At 42.5% G+C, this 17,433-nt stretch overlaps 1 protein-coding gene across 1 annotated transcript in view; it reads left to right on the top strand.

Annotated features, from left to right (window-relative positions):
- Positions 1-9,238, top strand: part of LOC126536779 (uncharacterized) — a 79,809-nt gene extending 70,571 nt beyond the window's left edge. Inside the window, exon 24 of the mRNA XM_055074161.2 lies at positions 3,835-9,238. Within this exon, the coding sequence (XP_054930136.2) occupies positions 3,835-3,944 (110 nt within the window). The 3' untranslated portion in view covers positions 3,945-9,238. The remainder of the gene's footprint in view (positions 1-3,834) is intronic.
- The last annotated feature ends 8,195 nt before the right edge of the window (positions 9,239-17,433 follow it).

Here is a 17,433-nt window from a genome sequence, read left to right as displayed (position 1 = left end):
GCATGAAGGCCAGTTCACTTGCTGCTGCTGCCGCACTCCCTCGCTCCAGCGTTCTGACAGTGAGTTTCCACGCTCATCGACTAAGATGTGCTCACATTTGCTTGTGCGCCTGACACCATGCTTGTTAAGTTTATTTAGTAAGCAAATGTTTGTAAGCTTATACAGCCGATAAGACTACTATTCTTACTTCATATAGCTGTCTACTAATTTTCTATCGCAGTCGATAAAGCAGTAAACACGAGAATGTATGAATCCACAAGCATGAACATCAGACAAATCCATGTACTTCCCATCATTCCCATGGTGGCTGAATGATCGCAGCACCAGAGTTCCCTCTAGAAATGAGTAAATGAGAAATGAGATGATGGTACCATACTGCAACAAGAGGAACAGCAGGGTGGTTCTACTGACTTTCTGCTTAATGTTCTCACTACCAGTGACATCCAGGATGGCTTTTTGGGTGAAACTGCAACATTTTATTCGAAATCTGCCATTACCCCTGCATGATTGATTAAAATGACTCAGGCCTTGCCAGCATGGGCATAAAAACAGATGAGAATAGTTTTTCGTTATACCGGTCCTGGTAACAGAGACACCCGCCCGCTGAGCCCGCTGAAGCATATGCTTCCCTAATATCGAGTTCGCTCGCAGCGCCCTCAGCCTATACTCCATCTCACTAGTTCCTTACAGCACTGGGGAAGTTGCAGGGCTCCTTAGCCAATATAAGAGCTGAATGCCTCTCAAGATGTGTTCATCGGCTCCACGTTGTCTGCTCAGCATCTATTTGCCATCCTTTCGCTACATCCTCCACTGTTGGCAACAAATGTTTTGTGCTGTAACTATAGGCTGCGTTTCCATTAATGCCACAGCGGGGCTTCGCTTCCGCGATATGCTTTCTGAGCAGTTTAATGAAGCCTCTTTAGCCAGTTTTAGTAAGAGCAATGCCCTGATAAATGTTCACATGTGCTGCACCCTCTGCTCGGTGTCTATTTACTGTTTGCTTGCCACCATCATCATGTACCATACTAAAGCCATAATGTTTCATACAATAATTACTAGAGGGAACTGTAGTGCTAGTGTCTAAGGGAGCTGCAATGGGAGCGATTCAGCCAGCATGGGAATTATGGGAAGTACATTTGGTTTGCCCAAACTTCGTTCTTCTGGCTTCAGACAAATTCGTGAATTTATGAACTCATAATTTTCAACAAAGTGCTGTGTAATAAATAATTAAATAAGCATTATTATAATTGCCTGATAGCAGGTTTCGATCACAGGACTGCTAGCACAGAAGCCTGGTTTTGAAACCATTACGCCATGGATGCATGCATCTACAAGTGACATAAGACATCCTTATGAATTTGTCACGGGCAAGCCAGTGCGTTGAGACACTTGGCGGATTTCAATTTGGCCACCTTGACAAGCTGAACCGTTGCAATTAGCAGCAATTCTGCGTGTTTGCAGCATCTTCTGCACTTTGAAAAGTACAGATTGCTCTGAAATTTACGGCAATGCAAGCATATAAAGCGTAATAAACAAAACCACAAGAACATCTGAATGCATAAGTACGAAGACCAGAGAAATTCATGTGCTCCCCATCATTCCCTTGGTAGCTGGACGATTGCACCGCCAGAGTTCCCTCTAGTAATTATTGTAGGAAACTCTATGACTAAAGCGGAGTAGTAAATTAATTATGCAGTGAGCAATTAGGCATTCATAGCGTTTTGCATTGTAAATGCATCACCAGTGCTAATGCTGTGCGACCATCTGCTAAATAGAAGTCGAACCACTATTACTGCTCAGTGCTGTTTCTGTAGTGCTAGCAGAGTCAAAAGAAACAGCTGATCTCAATAATAACAACAAAACATACCTAATGCTTTGTCCTCAGCTTGAGATGAGCGTAAGCGATGATGGATTTTACCATTTATTTGTTGCTGCCAGGGCAGAGAGCCAGTAGCAGGTGTGAATTAGGATTGAAGCAGGCAGTCTGGGCTGCTTGGGGCACTGCCATGTTGCTGTGTAATCATGGTTAGGGTGGCTATTAATGTTACCGGTGGTAACCGCCACTGTAGTCCTGATAAGGCCCTGCCATCTTACGTGTCGTTGCAACATATCATGTGTCAAGCAGAAAATAACATTGTCTAATCCCGCCAGTAATCAGACAGGTAAGCTCAGTACTATATTCTGCTGCACAAAGATATTGCCTGTGTACACCTTTGGCAGTGCGGCCAGTCACTTGTGACCTAGAATATAGTTTTCATTGTTTTGCGCGTCGGCTAGGGAGCGCCACGTCGCTTGGCCCACTCAGCCGGTTTATAGTAGACTCTAAATACAGCCGCCCTGGCTGTTCTGACAGCAGTGACAACAGTTGGGTGTGGCTGCGCACGCCCCGGCCACTTGCCGGAAGCACTGAAAAGTCTAGTGTTGTAAGCGTGAAAATTACGAGAAATATGTGGGGGAGGCGTCGTTGTGCGGTGTGTGGAATGTGAATGGCTGCACTTTTTTCCAGAGAACAAATCTGCTCGCTGTTCGCAGCCACTGCCAGAGCACACATGGTAAAGCCGTTCTGCCGCAGTGTGATGCAGTTTTGGTCAATTTTCCACGTATTGGTGCAGGAGTTTGCGTTTGTATCAAAATGGCACAATAGGCGCAGGAGTGGGACTCTTGCGGGATCAAATCCCAGTTGTGGCTGCCGCATTTTAACGGGGGTGAAATACAAATATGCTCTTGCGCCATGCATGGGGTGCGTGCTAAGTAACCCCAGGTGGTCTAATTAGGAATGCCCCACTACAGCGTGCCTCATGATCAGATCGAGATTTTGGCACATCAATGCCCAGAATGTAATGTGTGTATTTGATAGTGCTTGTGGTTTGACTATATGACTTTAAATGAAGGCTGTATTTCATGAAAGTTTCTTGTTGCATTACCTAGAGGAAAATCTGGCACCACAATCTATACAAGCTTTTTAAAAGGTGCTGTGACACCATGAAAGTGCCGGTACACAAAAGACTCACTTTGTTTTGAATGTGGCTCGACTTAAAATATGGCCATGGCTGTGCAAATGAATCATGGAATTAAGCTTTCATAAGATACCTTTGCTTTCCTGTTATACTTCTTACATTTATGCTTGCCCTCTTATAACTAGTAAACAAAAATTGAAACATACGATTGAAACTGAAATGCAGTGAGCATGTCTTTCTCTTTCTTTTTACGCGTTTGATTTGGAAGTGTTACTGTGGACGTTTGATGTAACTGCATATCCCAGCACGACTTCTTATTTCGACACTGAAAAGCAGCATCCTACGCACTGTTTCAGTCGGAATTAAGCTACCATGACAAGCGAAACATTTCATTGTGAGGCGTGTTGTCAAGATTTCCTGGCTATCCGAGAAAAGGTGTCGATCTGAAGCCACTGCTTTCTAGCATTCTCATACATGAAGTAGCACCGCAGCACCACTTCTTCCTTCTAGTTATAAAAAACTTTGTGGCACTGCCATGGTTTTTCTGTCTTGTATAACTTACAGTCATATGGCAATTGCTATGCAAAGTAATAATGGCATAATGGCTTAATGTTTAAGGTCCGCCTTGAAAATTCAGAGTACTCTAAAATAAAGTGTTATTTTTCAGATTCTGTATTCCTCCAGTAAGACCAGAGAGCACATCTTCGTTAATGAAACATTCATCTAATAAATGTGTTGTTCTTGTCAATTGCATATAGGATGCATACAGGAGCATGAGTAAAACGAAAGCGAATCTGTCATTGTATCTACAATGCAGCTAAATGGCTTTTTAAAGCATCATATGTACTAGTAGAGTCTTTTTTTATTTTGCTTGCAGGCACAATTGTTCTCGATGATGGTACCATACTGCAACAAGAGGAACAGCAGGGTGGTTCTACTGACCTTCTGCTTTACGTTCTCACTACCAGTGACACCCAGGATGACTGATCCAAGATGACATCAGTGACCAGCGTAGGCGCAAAGTTGTGTAACAATGGCATTGAACTGAGGCCTGTGCGTAAAGTGCAATGTTGTAATGCAAGTCATGGCAGACTTGTGTGACCACAGACATGATTGCATGCTGCTTTCCAACCTGTGATTGGCCACAAGTGGATGTTTTGCACTTTCTGAGGAATGTGTACAGTCATTAGTGGGTAAACAATGTGACGCTGGTTGACAGGTGTCACTGGCACAAATGTTGCTTAATGCCTGGATCAATTACTTTTAATTGGCGACATTGTTTGTGATAAGGTCGAATGGCATAGTATTATATACAGGGTGTTTCTTCTTTAGCTGTGTCAAATTTTGAATAAAGGAGTTCTTGCGGGAGCTATGGGAACCATTGTTGCACCTTCATGGGCTCGCTGAAATTGAAACTGATGGGGAAAAAGAGTGCATATGACATTGGTCTCGCTACCCAGACCTTATGTCACTCTGCAGCCGTCACCTGTGACATGCCACTGTAGGAAGCTGGCGCGTTGTAGCAGGCATTTCTCACTTTTTCTGGCAGCAAGCAGCCCATTGTTTCCCAGTGATAGTGAATGCTGACAGCTGAAAAATGTGCTGTGGCACAAAAGTGGTGCACTACGAAACAATGAGGTAGATTTGGCACCACACCAACATCGAGATGTTATGTTGCCACAGAAAGTAGAAAAGTGACGAAAGCAGGCTGCAAGGCATTGGCTCACAGGATCGTGCCAATGGTGACTGTGGCGGTATGACAATAGGCAGCCCCCCCCCCCCCCTGGGTGACAAGATTTGACGTGATACGTACTTTATTCCCAGTCACAACATTTCTGTGTCACTGAGTCTGCAAAGGTGAAATAATTGTTCAGACAGCTCGCACAAAACCATTAAATTTTAGATTGTATCATCTGGCAAAACAATGTCAAGGGTGAGCCTTTCAATGGCTCAAATGCATAAGCCATGTAAGACTAAAAACTAGCTGTTCATTACATACATAACTGTGCAAACGTATAACCAGGACAACAAATATTGACACTAAAATGGTAAGTGTGAGGCCACTAACTTATATTCCCTTAATTTTAAAAGTTTAGTACAGCTAAAGGAAACCGCCCTTTGTATATATTACGACAGGGCATTTCCATAATGGCTGTCAAAGATTTCCAAGGAGAGTGCAGTAAAAATGAATCTATTTCTTCGTGATACATCACTAATGCCAGTGCATAACAGAAATCGGTGCCTCTTAACATTGCCCTGAAGACTGTCGTGAACCATTTTTATGAAACAACGTGCTAAAGGGGCCCAGAAACACTTTTTGAACATGCTAGTAAGAAAACGTTGCCGATCTGTACTGCGCGCTTTTAGTAGGCAATAATCCAAACGCGTCGCCGTTCCCTGTTGCAGGCGGTGCGATGTGGGCATCGTGTTTCGCTTCGGCGGCATCCGGCGTCGTCCACCAACTAGATTTTGTTTCGGTTTCCCGTCGCCCTCTTAAAACACCACGCAGTAGGAAAACAACAGAACGCGCCTCGGGCCGCCGGAGCACCACCAGCTTGATGCGCGTCGGCGTCTCGTGCCGCAACGATCCGCGTGACGCTTGACATTATGTAGATGTCAACAATAATTGAGTCTGTCAAATTTTTTTAGTTACTTCAGATCGTACGTTTTCCAGGTTAGTGCACTTTTTAGCGTTCTTTTTTTTTTTTTAAGAACATATGAACGAGGTTCTACTGTATTATTGCGCTGCATGAAGCAGGAAATTTACCATCTCGTCTCTAAAACAGTGAAAAATTGCTTGCTCCACTTCTGGAGTGTCATTGTGCAGTGTCATCACAAGCAGCTGGACTCAAAAGCAGCTATTGGCTGATTTTGTGATTGTGAGAACATTCTCAGTAATACTTAATTGGTAACATTGAGCTAAATAAATCAAACACATGTACGTCTGTGATCTCCAAATAAAGAAAAATAATTTCATCGTTTCGCTGCCGATCTAAGCACGACAGTAGTGCGTAGCTGTGCCTGCTGTGCGTGGCCACCATGGGGTGCCGTGATGAGCCCTTTTGCCGCTGAGACACTGAACTTTTCAGCGGTGCTATGCTCCCTTGGCTTCCTTGCTCTGTAGCTTCCAGCGCACTAGCAGAGACGAAAAGAGCTAGCCGCATATCGATATGCTAACTCCACTTATACTTGGAGGATGTGAAAAAGTTCTACGGCCTGAGATTTGTGAGACGATATCCTTTAATTGTGAGGCCATTCTATGATCAGTTAGAAAAGTGTTTCAGGGCCCCTTTAAGTGGAATGTGAATGATTTTGCAAGATGTTTCAAGGATTTGGTATCCCGTGGTCAGTGCTAGTCTCTGTACTCAAAATTTGTGAACAATTGTCTGTCTTGAATTTTGCAATTACATGTCCTCTAAAGCAAACAACCAAACAGTTAATTATTGGCCACAACAGAATTAGTGAGTTTGTCACTGATTATATCAGCATATTTCTGATGTCTGCTGGTAAGAGCAGTAATGTGTTGCTGAAGTAGTGCTAGATTCACTGAAAAAAAAATGTTTCTTTTGATAGTGTTTGCATAAACACCTGCATATTTGTTTTATTTTATTTTGGTGGGGGACCTCTCTTCCCGAAGAGTGAGGAATGAAGTGCGTGCGATTATATCGTCAGCTTGTTTTGCATCTATAGTAGTGCCACCTGTAGACAATTTAGGGGTGTGCTTGGCATTTGCTTACAGCACTCATGTATAAACCTGCAAGGACTGAAACTCTCCCATTAGCTTAAGGCTAGAGAAAACAAGATGCTGCTATCTACATTCAAGCCTCTCCAGATTATTAGAGAGATCTGCAACTGGTTTATGACCACTGCAGCATACAGGTACAGTCCATTTGCCATCCATTATTGTATATAACTGGCATATTAAGCACCTGCCTCTTGCATTGCACATGTACAGTGATTTCATTGTGAAATAACTTGTAGCTGATTCACCTCGAACCTGCATCTGCATTTTAGCCTTATCTACTCACTTCCAATTCAGTCATGTCAATGAATGCCAAGTCGCAAAAGTTAGATAGGAGTTCTGATTTACAGAAACAAAAGCTTTGCTGAGGTAATTCAGATTTGCACAGTGGAATATATATATATATAAAAGCGAGACACAATCTCAGCCATAGGATTGACATACCACCTGCTGTCGAGCACCAAACGGGATAAGGTACCACGAGCCTTCTTGCTACTTGTGATTCTAAAGTACCCAAGAGTTTTTGTGGTCAGTATTATCGTATGGGCTGGTTTGCCATGCCTGCATAATGAAAAATTCCGGCAATGAGTTGGGAGATGAAAAGTATCCGAAAAATCCATGGATAATGAAAAATCTCCGTTTAGATGCAAGGATAATGTTGGCTTGCGCCACCATGTTCTACCCCAATCTACATTTGCTTATGAACGTTAAATCAAAATGCCATAATCTCACATCACAGTTGCCAGGATGTTGTCTTCCCTAGCATTAACTCTGAAAAGGTCTCTCATTGTAAAAGCAGGTGCGGCTACAGTTTTCAATGACAAACAAATGTAGAATTTAACTACTTGGCCTGCTATTACAGAGATTTGGCTTATTAGGTTTGAGTACATTACGCAAGCAGTACAAATATGACAAAGCGAAGCTGATGACACAGGCACTTTGCGGCAAAGGCACGTGCTAGTGTTTATTTGCAAAATTAAAGGCCCATGCTATTCCTTCAACCAAATGGCGACACTGTATGTTTGCCTATCAAACGAAATGAATGTACAGTAAACCTTTGTTGTAATGAAGTCATTGGTACAGGAAACTAACTTCTTTAAAGGCGGATGAGCTAAAGGAGAGTAATAGCAAAGCAAGGCTATGAAAAACCTTGTATAAAGTGATTTTGTTATGATGAGGTTTTACTGTATGTGATCAAACGCATATGGTAACACAATACATCTATATGGTAATTCTAATATTTAGTAAAGCAGAGACACTAGTTCTCATAAGAGACAGTCTGTGATGCAGCCAAGTTTGTGCACTAATGTTGCTAAAAAGTCTTTCAATTGCATGATGGCTAACTTTAGAAAAGCAGGTGAATTAATGACATGAATATATGGTATGGTATTTATAGCATGAAGGTATGAATTTATGCACACACTGTGAAACTGACAGAGAGCTTGTGTCAGTTCATTCACTGTTACAGATGGAAAGCAGTACTTGGTAATTATGGTGTGTTTCCCTTTAGCTACTGTGAATATACAAAGCCGCTACTATCACATACAGCAGGACAGGCTGGCTAAGGAAAGGCCAGTGTAGTGGGGAAACAAGTAAGCATTCTGGAAGTCTGATGTAATGCTATGCTTTGCTTTTGCAGCTTCTAGAGTACAGAGAATACTTTACCATGCATCCCAAACTGGTGCGGCTTCCTGCTCATCGCGTGCAGTACTTTTTCCATGTTTTTGCTATTTTCTACTGTGCATATTTACAAAAAACCTGCGTTCATGCTCGAATATCTACATGTTCCCAAAACCATGTCAATGTGCATCTTAACAGTGTATTGTAGCTTTCACTTTCTAGAGCAGTGTTCATTTACTTGGACATGAGCTGGGTGCTTCTTTATAGCCACAGCCAAAGTCTCAGCTCGTGATCAGCTTAATGAATCCATAAGCACGCTGCCAGCTTAAAACCTGTTTTCATGATCATCATTCCTTGTGTCAAGTGTACAAATATGTGTTGTGCACTATTGTTTGTGATCAATGTGCAACATTTCACATGTGATTTAACCTGCTTTTGTGTAACCATGCAAACGTCTAAAGTGCATTGTTGGACTTGTCCCCGAGATGAAATCCTTGTGACAGTGTCATCATACGACAGCACACGATTTTCTACAGAAGTGTACTATTTCCATACATGTGAGCTGTTTGTATATCTGTATATATGCATTTTCAAGTTAGTGGGTGCTCCATGTACTTTGCAAAACAGATGTTTAACTTACATTTGATGGAAAGCATTGGTGTGCATTGTTTATTGAATGAAATGCAGTTGTGTCTTTGGGAACGATTTCAGCTATTACAAATAGCAAGCTGCCAATTCTTCATAGGAGTGCATGTGTTCATCTCACGTTTCAATACATATTTACAGTGTATAGCACAGACTACATTCAATTTCTAGAGGTTGCAATGGGCTTTGAGCTTGAGCAACTGTACATAACAAATCTGCCAAAGCTTTTGTAAATACAATTTGTACCAAATTAAATGTGTCTTTATGCATTTTTCCTCCAGATCTATCCCAGAGGCAGTGTTGAAGCCACAATGCCTACAGCTGTACTCTTGCACTTGCAAAATGTATAATGCAATCGCATAATGAAAATGGCCAGGCAGTACTCAAGATTAATATTTTAACCCTGTGCTTCTGCAGTAAAATATGAGCACAAAGAAAAAAGAAGCATAAAATATTCTACACTCCAATTAAAGCACTGCACAAGCTTTATATGCTGCAACATGCAACGTAAATTGTTTCTTGGGCTTGAAATTCTGAATTGATGTAACGTGCTATTGCTCCCACTTGTCAAATTTCTTCATACATTGTAAACATATGTTGTTACATGTTATCTATTTGATGTAATACTTCTGCGGAAACTCACAAGGTGGAGGAAAGTAATTAAAGGGAAAATGAGACATTCACCCAATGTCTCATTTTCCCTTATGCTATCTATTCCTCCTTCCATGTGACACAATGGTTATTTAGGAAAACGTTTTGCTAGCTTTCTTTAGTTGGAATGGTTATTTTCCCTTCTAGCTTACAGGGATGCGAGTTCTCGGACTTTGTGGTGGCCCTAAAGAATGGCACCTAGATGACAAATAACCAAGGATTAAGTTTCTCCTGGCCAGGCCAGCTCCGACAACTGGGCATTCTAAGCACGCGCGCTGGAGCTAAGGCCATACCGCAACATGGGCAGCAATTCTCCCAGCAGCCAGCGAGGCATCCTACAAGCTTTAGTTATAATTTTCTTTTTGCCAGCGAGTAGAACGCGCGCGCGCGCTCGCGCGCACACACACACACACACACACACACACACACGCGCGCACACTATGGTATATCACTATGGATATATACTACAGGTATAGTAGTAGAGTTTATTTATTCATTTATTTGCAGTATTAGATTCATCGGACAATCCCACCGCTGTCAACCAGATGTAGGAGTTGTCGGACGATCTCGCCGCTGCCCCCATTTGAAGGAGTTGAAGGTCGTAGAGAGGAACTTGGGAGGAACTAGGTGAACAGGGTTCATTTACATTATTTACAGTTTAAACAAGACATACATCGACAGTCTAGCGTGACTCCCAAATGGAGCCCGCAAGACAAAGCATACAGCAAACGAGCACACAGCTCACGAGTACATTTCGAGCACAAAGCACGATGATGAGCACACTCTAGCAGCCCACAATCGCTGCTTATAAGCACTCCGTTAAACGCCATCGTTCGACTTCACCGTAGACCAGCCGCCTTTCCGCGGGACGGTTTACACACACACACACACACGCACACACAAGTTTCAGTGCCCCCTCCGAAGGCAGATGACCTTTGCAGCGCGGCCGTCGTGTTATCCATTGTCCTGCGTCCCCGTAGTCAGGTGGTCACGCCCGAACCCATCCGGCGCCTCTAAATTCCAGAGCTGCCTTTCTCCTCTAGTCGCCTCGTGTGTCGGCAGACTGTGACGAATCCTGGGGCCCCCGTACCGCAAAGCACCCTTTTGCCAGGGTGGCTCCCCGTGCCGCAGAGAGACCATGACGACCCGGCAAATTAACCAACAATGCACAGGGCGCCAAATGTGACCAGCCCTGCTGTCGTCACCGATCCTCCAAACGTGGCGCATGGTCGGTTAGCGTTGTCGTCCTCGCTCGTTCTCCGAAGGGCGCCGCCACCCCGGATTGATCGACGCACCTGCAGCGGGCTGAAATAGCTGCAGGCCGATCCTAACAGCAGGTACTGTTGGCCGATTGGGCCGTTAGAGGGATGGGATACAAATATGGCACAAAACCCATCATTGCTTACATAAAGCAACAATGTATAGCTAATACATAGGATTACAAATCACGGTGTGCTATTATACATAACTATAATACAAAATCTGACATAACCGTCATGTTAAACATAAAGCAGCAATGTATAACCGAAAAATAAATCACGATACTACATTCTACAACTTACATGATACACGTTACGTCACATACATCATAATATTATACATAACAATACTACATTCTACAACTTACACGAGATATGTTAGATCATGAGGATTCACTTAGAAATTATTTTGTAACCTTGGTTTAAAAATGTTCTACAGTTTGAGAATCATATATAGCATCCGGTAAATCATTCCAGTCTTTTATGGTTCCAGGGAAAAAAAGAGTATGCATATTAGTTCACACGGGATTGAGAGACTAGAAAGTTTTTGCGGTGGTCACTTCGCAGGCTCTGGACTTCTCGCGAAATTAGGTACTGCACTGCATCAAAGTTAAATAAATTTTGAGAAAGCAAGAACAATAATTTTAGTCTGGCTTTCCGACGGCATTCCAAGAGAGGGGGTAAATTTAGTTCTTGTAGCATCTCTGTTACAGAATCAGTACAGGATTACCTTGAAAGAATAAATCTAGCCACCCTTCTTTGCGCCCACTAAATTTTCTGAATTAATCCTTTTTGGTAAGGGTCCCATATGATGCTTACATATTCCAATGTAGGCCTTACTATTGTTAAATGCGCTGTTAACTTTACGGCGGCTGGAGCGAGTTTTAACTTGCGACGTAAGAACCATAACTTCTTTCAGCGGTAGAGCAAATATTAGTGATATGTTGAGTCCAATTGAGGTCTTCAGATATTGTTACTCCTAAGTACTTACATTTGTTAATGGTAGCTAGCACGGTGGAACTTAGTTAATTGATAATCAAAATTTAGGACTTGCTTAACCTTGTTTGCAACACATAAAACAACAGTTTTTTCTTATATAGTATATATAGTACAAAATCAGATAGACAAGGACAGGGCAGGCACAAATTCATTTTATTGCTAGAAACCTACACTGAATTAAGTAAAGTTCGGACACAGACATAAGTGCTTTCACCCCCTCCTCCCCCCCCCCCCCCCTACAAAAAAGAAGTTTACTTTGGTGTAGGTTTCTTGCTATAAAATGAATTGTTGCCTATCCTGTCTTTCTGATCCGTTTTATTCTGCATTACTATTCTTAAGCTCTGTGTCGCAGAGAACCCGGTGGTGGAGTCTTCTGATTTGTTTGGGAGCAAAAGTTTCTGCGTATATATAGGTTTTCGCAGGTTTCCATTTGCACTCCTGTAGATTACGAGCATGTATCTGCAACTGCTAAACTGCACGCATTGCAAGTTCAGCGACAAACGGAACGTCAATAGGTTTCCCGCGCGAAGTGTATAAACAATGTCTAACTGATCGCAGGCAGAAGCTTACGCTATAGCTTAAAGGAGGCGTTGTATAAGTGCTTTCCAACCATAGAGCAAGGTCGCTTCCAAGGTCGCCTATTTTACGCGCGGCTCAGAACTATTGTTTGGCGGCTCGTCTCGCTACTGACAATTTGCCTTTGAGCAAAAATCTCTGTCAATGCACTCTCCTCGCATCCGATGCCTCAGCCTTGCACGGCACATCAGTACCAGTTACGTCTCGTTCAGAAAGACTTCTCCGATGCATGAGACAGGCAGCCGAGACTGTGAACTGTTTGGTGTACCTCCCTCCATACGCGACTAGTGAATTCGCGGTAAGCGCTCAAAGCTTTTTCATTTTCTAATTTTCTTTTTGTTTCCACACTACTCTTTAGTGCTGTTCAATTCCGCCGAATATATATTGTGTATCTAGTCAGGTTCATGGCTGCTTGTGTATGGCAGACTCCGAAACCACGTAGAACCATTGAGAAATACTATGCCGTGCCACCCGCCACGATCATCAAAACCATTCAAGCATGTTTTCAGGCATTTGAAATATACTAAATGGACTTAATCTGAGTCTACCAACATGCCTCAGGCCAACTTTCTAATAAAAACCCCCTCCCCCCCACCCCCCCAAAAAATTGCAGCGCTAAAGGTAGATCCCGAGCATGTATTTGCAACTGGGAATGGTCGTTGGTATGCCTGTAGGTTTTGCCTAGCCGAGTTCACAGCCGTCTGTGCACATGCCATTCAGGAACTACGAGGCCAGAACCATTTAGAAATCTTTATATATTGAGTTACCCATCGCGATCAGGAAAACACATCTATCGTGGATACATCACTAAGTTTTTAGGCACGCAAGGCCCTCTGGGCCGTGCTTGTTGGTGATAAGGTAGCCTCGCCGCCTACGGTATTATCTGACTGAGCTATGTGGAATGCTGGGTTGCCATAGTCGGAAGTTCAAATCCTTCTATAAGTTTTTTTTGTTTTTAATTTGACGATGGTGAGCTTGAAATTAACCTCCTCCAGTGCACTACATCTGCAGGCTTGGAGTGATGCCAGACACCCGCGAAAGATGCCGAGAGTGAGTGGGGCTATACTAATCCAGGTACAACCAAATTAGGAAGGCCCACTAAGCTTCAACAAAGACACTCCCTTGCTAGAACAGTAATTGGCCTTCCTGGTGCAGTATTCGTCCACCCCCTCCCCGACGATTCCTACAATTAACCCATGGCCCTCAGTCCCCAGCATCTGCGGAGCAACTGACCAAGGCGGTGGTCAGACCTGCAATGCAGCAGAGGGTGCTAAGAAACTCTGGACCCAGACAGGCCGCCAATAGAAACTGACCCTGGCAACCTTTAACAGCCGAACTCTGTCGAGTATGGCTAGCTTAGCAGGACTCTTTGAGGAACTATCAGATATTGTTTGGGATATCATTGGTCTTAGCGAGATTAGAAGAACTGGTGAGGCTTATACAGTGCTGACTAATGGCCATGTCCTCTGCTATAGAGGTCTCCCAGATAAGAAGCAATACGGGGTAGGATTCCTAATCCATAAGGACACAGCGGGCAACATTTACGAATTCTACAGCATTAATGAGAGGGTAGCTGTAGTCTTAGTCAAACTTAATAAAAGGTATAGACGAAAGATAGCACAAGCCTACGCTCCAACATCCAGCCACGATGATGAGGAAGTGGATCAGTTTTATGAAGACGAATTAGCGATGCGAAAAGTGTAAGCTCAGTATACTGTAGTAATAGGCAACTTCAATGCATAAGCGGGTAAAAAGCAGGCTGGTGAACAAGCAATTGGCAACTACGGTGTCGATTCTAGGAACGCTGGAGGAGACATGCTAGTTCAATTCGCAGAAAGGAATAAGCTTTGAATAATGAAAACCTTTTCCATGAAGCGTAGCAACAGAAAGTAGACCTGGAAAAGCCCTAATGGTGAAACAGGAAATGAAATTGACTTCATACTTTCTGCTGATCCCAGCATAGTGCTGGATGTAGAAGTGATAGGTAGGGTAAAGTGCAGTGATCATAGGCTAAGGAGGGCTAGAATTCACCTCAATTTGAAGAGAGAAAAATTGGTCAAGAAGAAATGAATCAACCTAAAGGCAGTAAGGGTAAGAGCAGACAAATTCAGGCTGGTACTTGCAAACAAATATGCAGCCTTAGAACAGAGAGTTGATGATGACATATAGCTAATGAAGGAAACCGTAACTAGGCTGGCTTCAGAGGCAGCAATTGAAGTGGGAGGCAAGGCACCAAGGCAATTAGTAGGCAAGCTCTCCCAAGTAACAAAGGACCTAATAAAGAAATGACAAAGAATGAAAGTGTCCATCTGAAGAGATAAGATAAAATTCGCAGAACTGTCAAAACTGATCAACAAGGTGAAAATAAGTGATATTCGACACTATAACGTGAGAAAGACTGAAAAATCCGTAAAAAATGGATACAGCCTGAAAACAGTGAGAAAGAAACTTGGCATAAGAGAAACCAAGATGTATGCACTGAAAGATAAGCAGGGTAATATCATCAGCAATCTCGAGGATATAGTAAAGGAAGCGGATGAATTCTATATTGACCTGTACAATACCCAGAGGAGTCAGGATACCTCCATTAGAAACAGTAATGAACAGGACACAGAAACTTCTCCTATAATTAGCGATGAGGTCAGAAGGGCCTTGCAAGACATGAAGCGAGGAAGAGCGGCAGGAGAAGGAATAACTGTTGATTTAATCAAAGATGGAGGAGACATAATGCTTGGAAAACTGGCGGCTCTTTATATGAAGTGTCTATCGACTGCAAGGGTCCCAGAAAACTGGAAGAATGAAAACATCATACTAACCCAAAAAGGGAGACGTTAAAGAATTGAAACATTATAGGCCCATTAGCTTACTCCCAGTACTATATAAAATATTTACCAAAATAGTCTCCAATAGAATAAGGGCAACACTGTACTTTAGTCAACCAAGGGAACAGGCTGGCTTCAGGAAGGGATACTCTACAATGGATCACATCCATGTCATTAATCAAGTTATCAAGAAATCCGCAGAGTACAATGAGCCTCTCTATATGGCTTTCATAGATTATGAAACAGCATTTGATTCAGTAGAGATACCAGCAGTCATAGAGGCATTGCGTAATCAACAAGTACAGACTGCTTACGTAAATACCATGGAAAATATCTAGAGATTCCACAGCCACCTTAATTCTACACAAGTAGGAAGATACCTATAAAGAAAGGGGTCAGACAAGGAGACAGAATCTCCCCAATGCTATTCACTGCATGCTTGGATGAAGTATTCAAGCTATTAAACTGGGAAGGTTTAGGAGTAAGGATCAACAGTGAATACCTCGGCAACCTTCGGTTTGCCGATGACGTTCTATTCAGCAACACTGCAGATGGGTTACAATAAATGATTGAGGACCTTAACCGGGAGAGTGTAAGAGTGGGGTTGAAGATTAATATGCAGAAGACAAAGATAATGATGAATAGCCTGGCAAAGGAACAAGAGTTCAGGATTGCCAGTCAGCCTCTAGAGTCTGTGAAGGAGTACGTTTACATAGGTCAATTAATCACGGGAAACCCTGATCATGAGAAGGAAATTCAAAGAATAAAAATGGGTTGGATCGCATACGGCAGACATTGTCAGCTCCTGATTGGAAGCTCACCATTATCATTGAAAAGGAAGGAACTATGGTATTAGAGTTGCAACTGCATGGCTTGCAACATTGCTATGCCAAAAGCTTAATACAGTGAAACCTTGATACCCGAAGGCCATGGTACAATCGCTTTGCAAGTTGTTTCTTATTCCTGACAGGTATGTTACAAACATGAAAAAACAATTTTTTAAGTGCAAACCTTGTTAACATTTAAATGGCAGGGAATCTGGATCAGGTATGCACTAAGGGATGTACTAATTAACTGACAATGGCAGATGAGAGGCTATAGATTTACCAGCCAGAAAAGAACTATGTCATAATCCTCACTAAAACACACACAACAAGTCTTACTTGCAAGCAAGCAGCAAAAAAAATCTGCTTTTTACTTGCAGCGATGACGGCATCTTCTAACTCGGCAAGGCCACGAGCCAGTTTCTCCATCTCAGTCTTTGCGAACACCCAGACTGTTAACGCAAGCGCCGCATCAATCGGAGACTGAAAGGCTATCACCTACTTCCACGTCGTCATAGTGGACGACATTATGTATGCACATATGTATATGTATGCACGTATGTATTGAGGTTTTACTGTATTCCTGTTAATGCCAGAAGCAGGACTTCCACGTACTCTATATGCGGACAAAGTGATGATCTCATGTTTGACATGATAAAAACATTTGCATTAACAGAAAGATGGATATGCAAAATCGTGTGGTAGGTTGCCATGTCTGCACTGTATCCTGGATCTTTGTCATTCTGAGGTATTCAAAATGTGCATCATGGTTGCTTTTTGTCTTCTGTGATAATGGAAACGGCTTATGTCAAATTGTCAATTTTCTCAAAAGCTGGTGGCAAAAATATAACTAAATTACTTTCATACACTTCTGCAGACATCTGGCTTCGTATATGGTATAAATATTTTATGTAATCATTTCCAAATTAACTTTGAAACGAAATGAAGCCAATGTACAATATATACGAGGTCTCCGAAGGTTATAAATTACCAGATATGACAAAAGTAAATATAAATTGTTTTTCACTAATATCGGCACTAACAATATATGCTTATAATGAATACCAGATATAACGAAGGCTTTTTCATGTCGTATGCAACCTCATTATAACAAAATGCTCGACTGTAAATGGACAACAAAGGTTCCACCAGTGTTCTGAACATGCTATCTCTTGTGAACATTCAAGGGACAAACATTAAGATGTCACAGGAATTAGTACAGGGTTTAATGTCCCAAAGCAACTCGCGGTCTATGAGGGGCTGTAGGGGGGCTCAGGATTGATTGCGAGCCCCCTGGAGTACTGTAGTAAGCATCCAAAACATGGTACACAAGCATTT

This window comes from Dermacentor andersoni, chromosome 4 (assembly GCF_023375885.2).
Source record: "Dermacentor andersoni chromosome 4, qqDerAnde1_hic_scaffold, whole genome shotgun sequence".
Taxonomy (NCBI): Eukaryota; Metazoa; Arthropoda; class Arachnida; order Ixodida; family Ixodidae; genus Dermacentor; species Dermacentor andersoni.
Note: the sequence above shows the minus strand (reverse complement) of the source record. Positions and strands in the feature narration are given on the sequence as shown.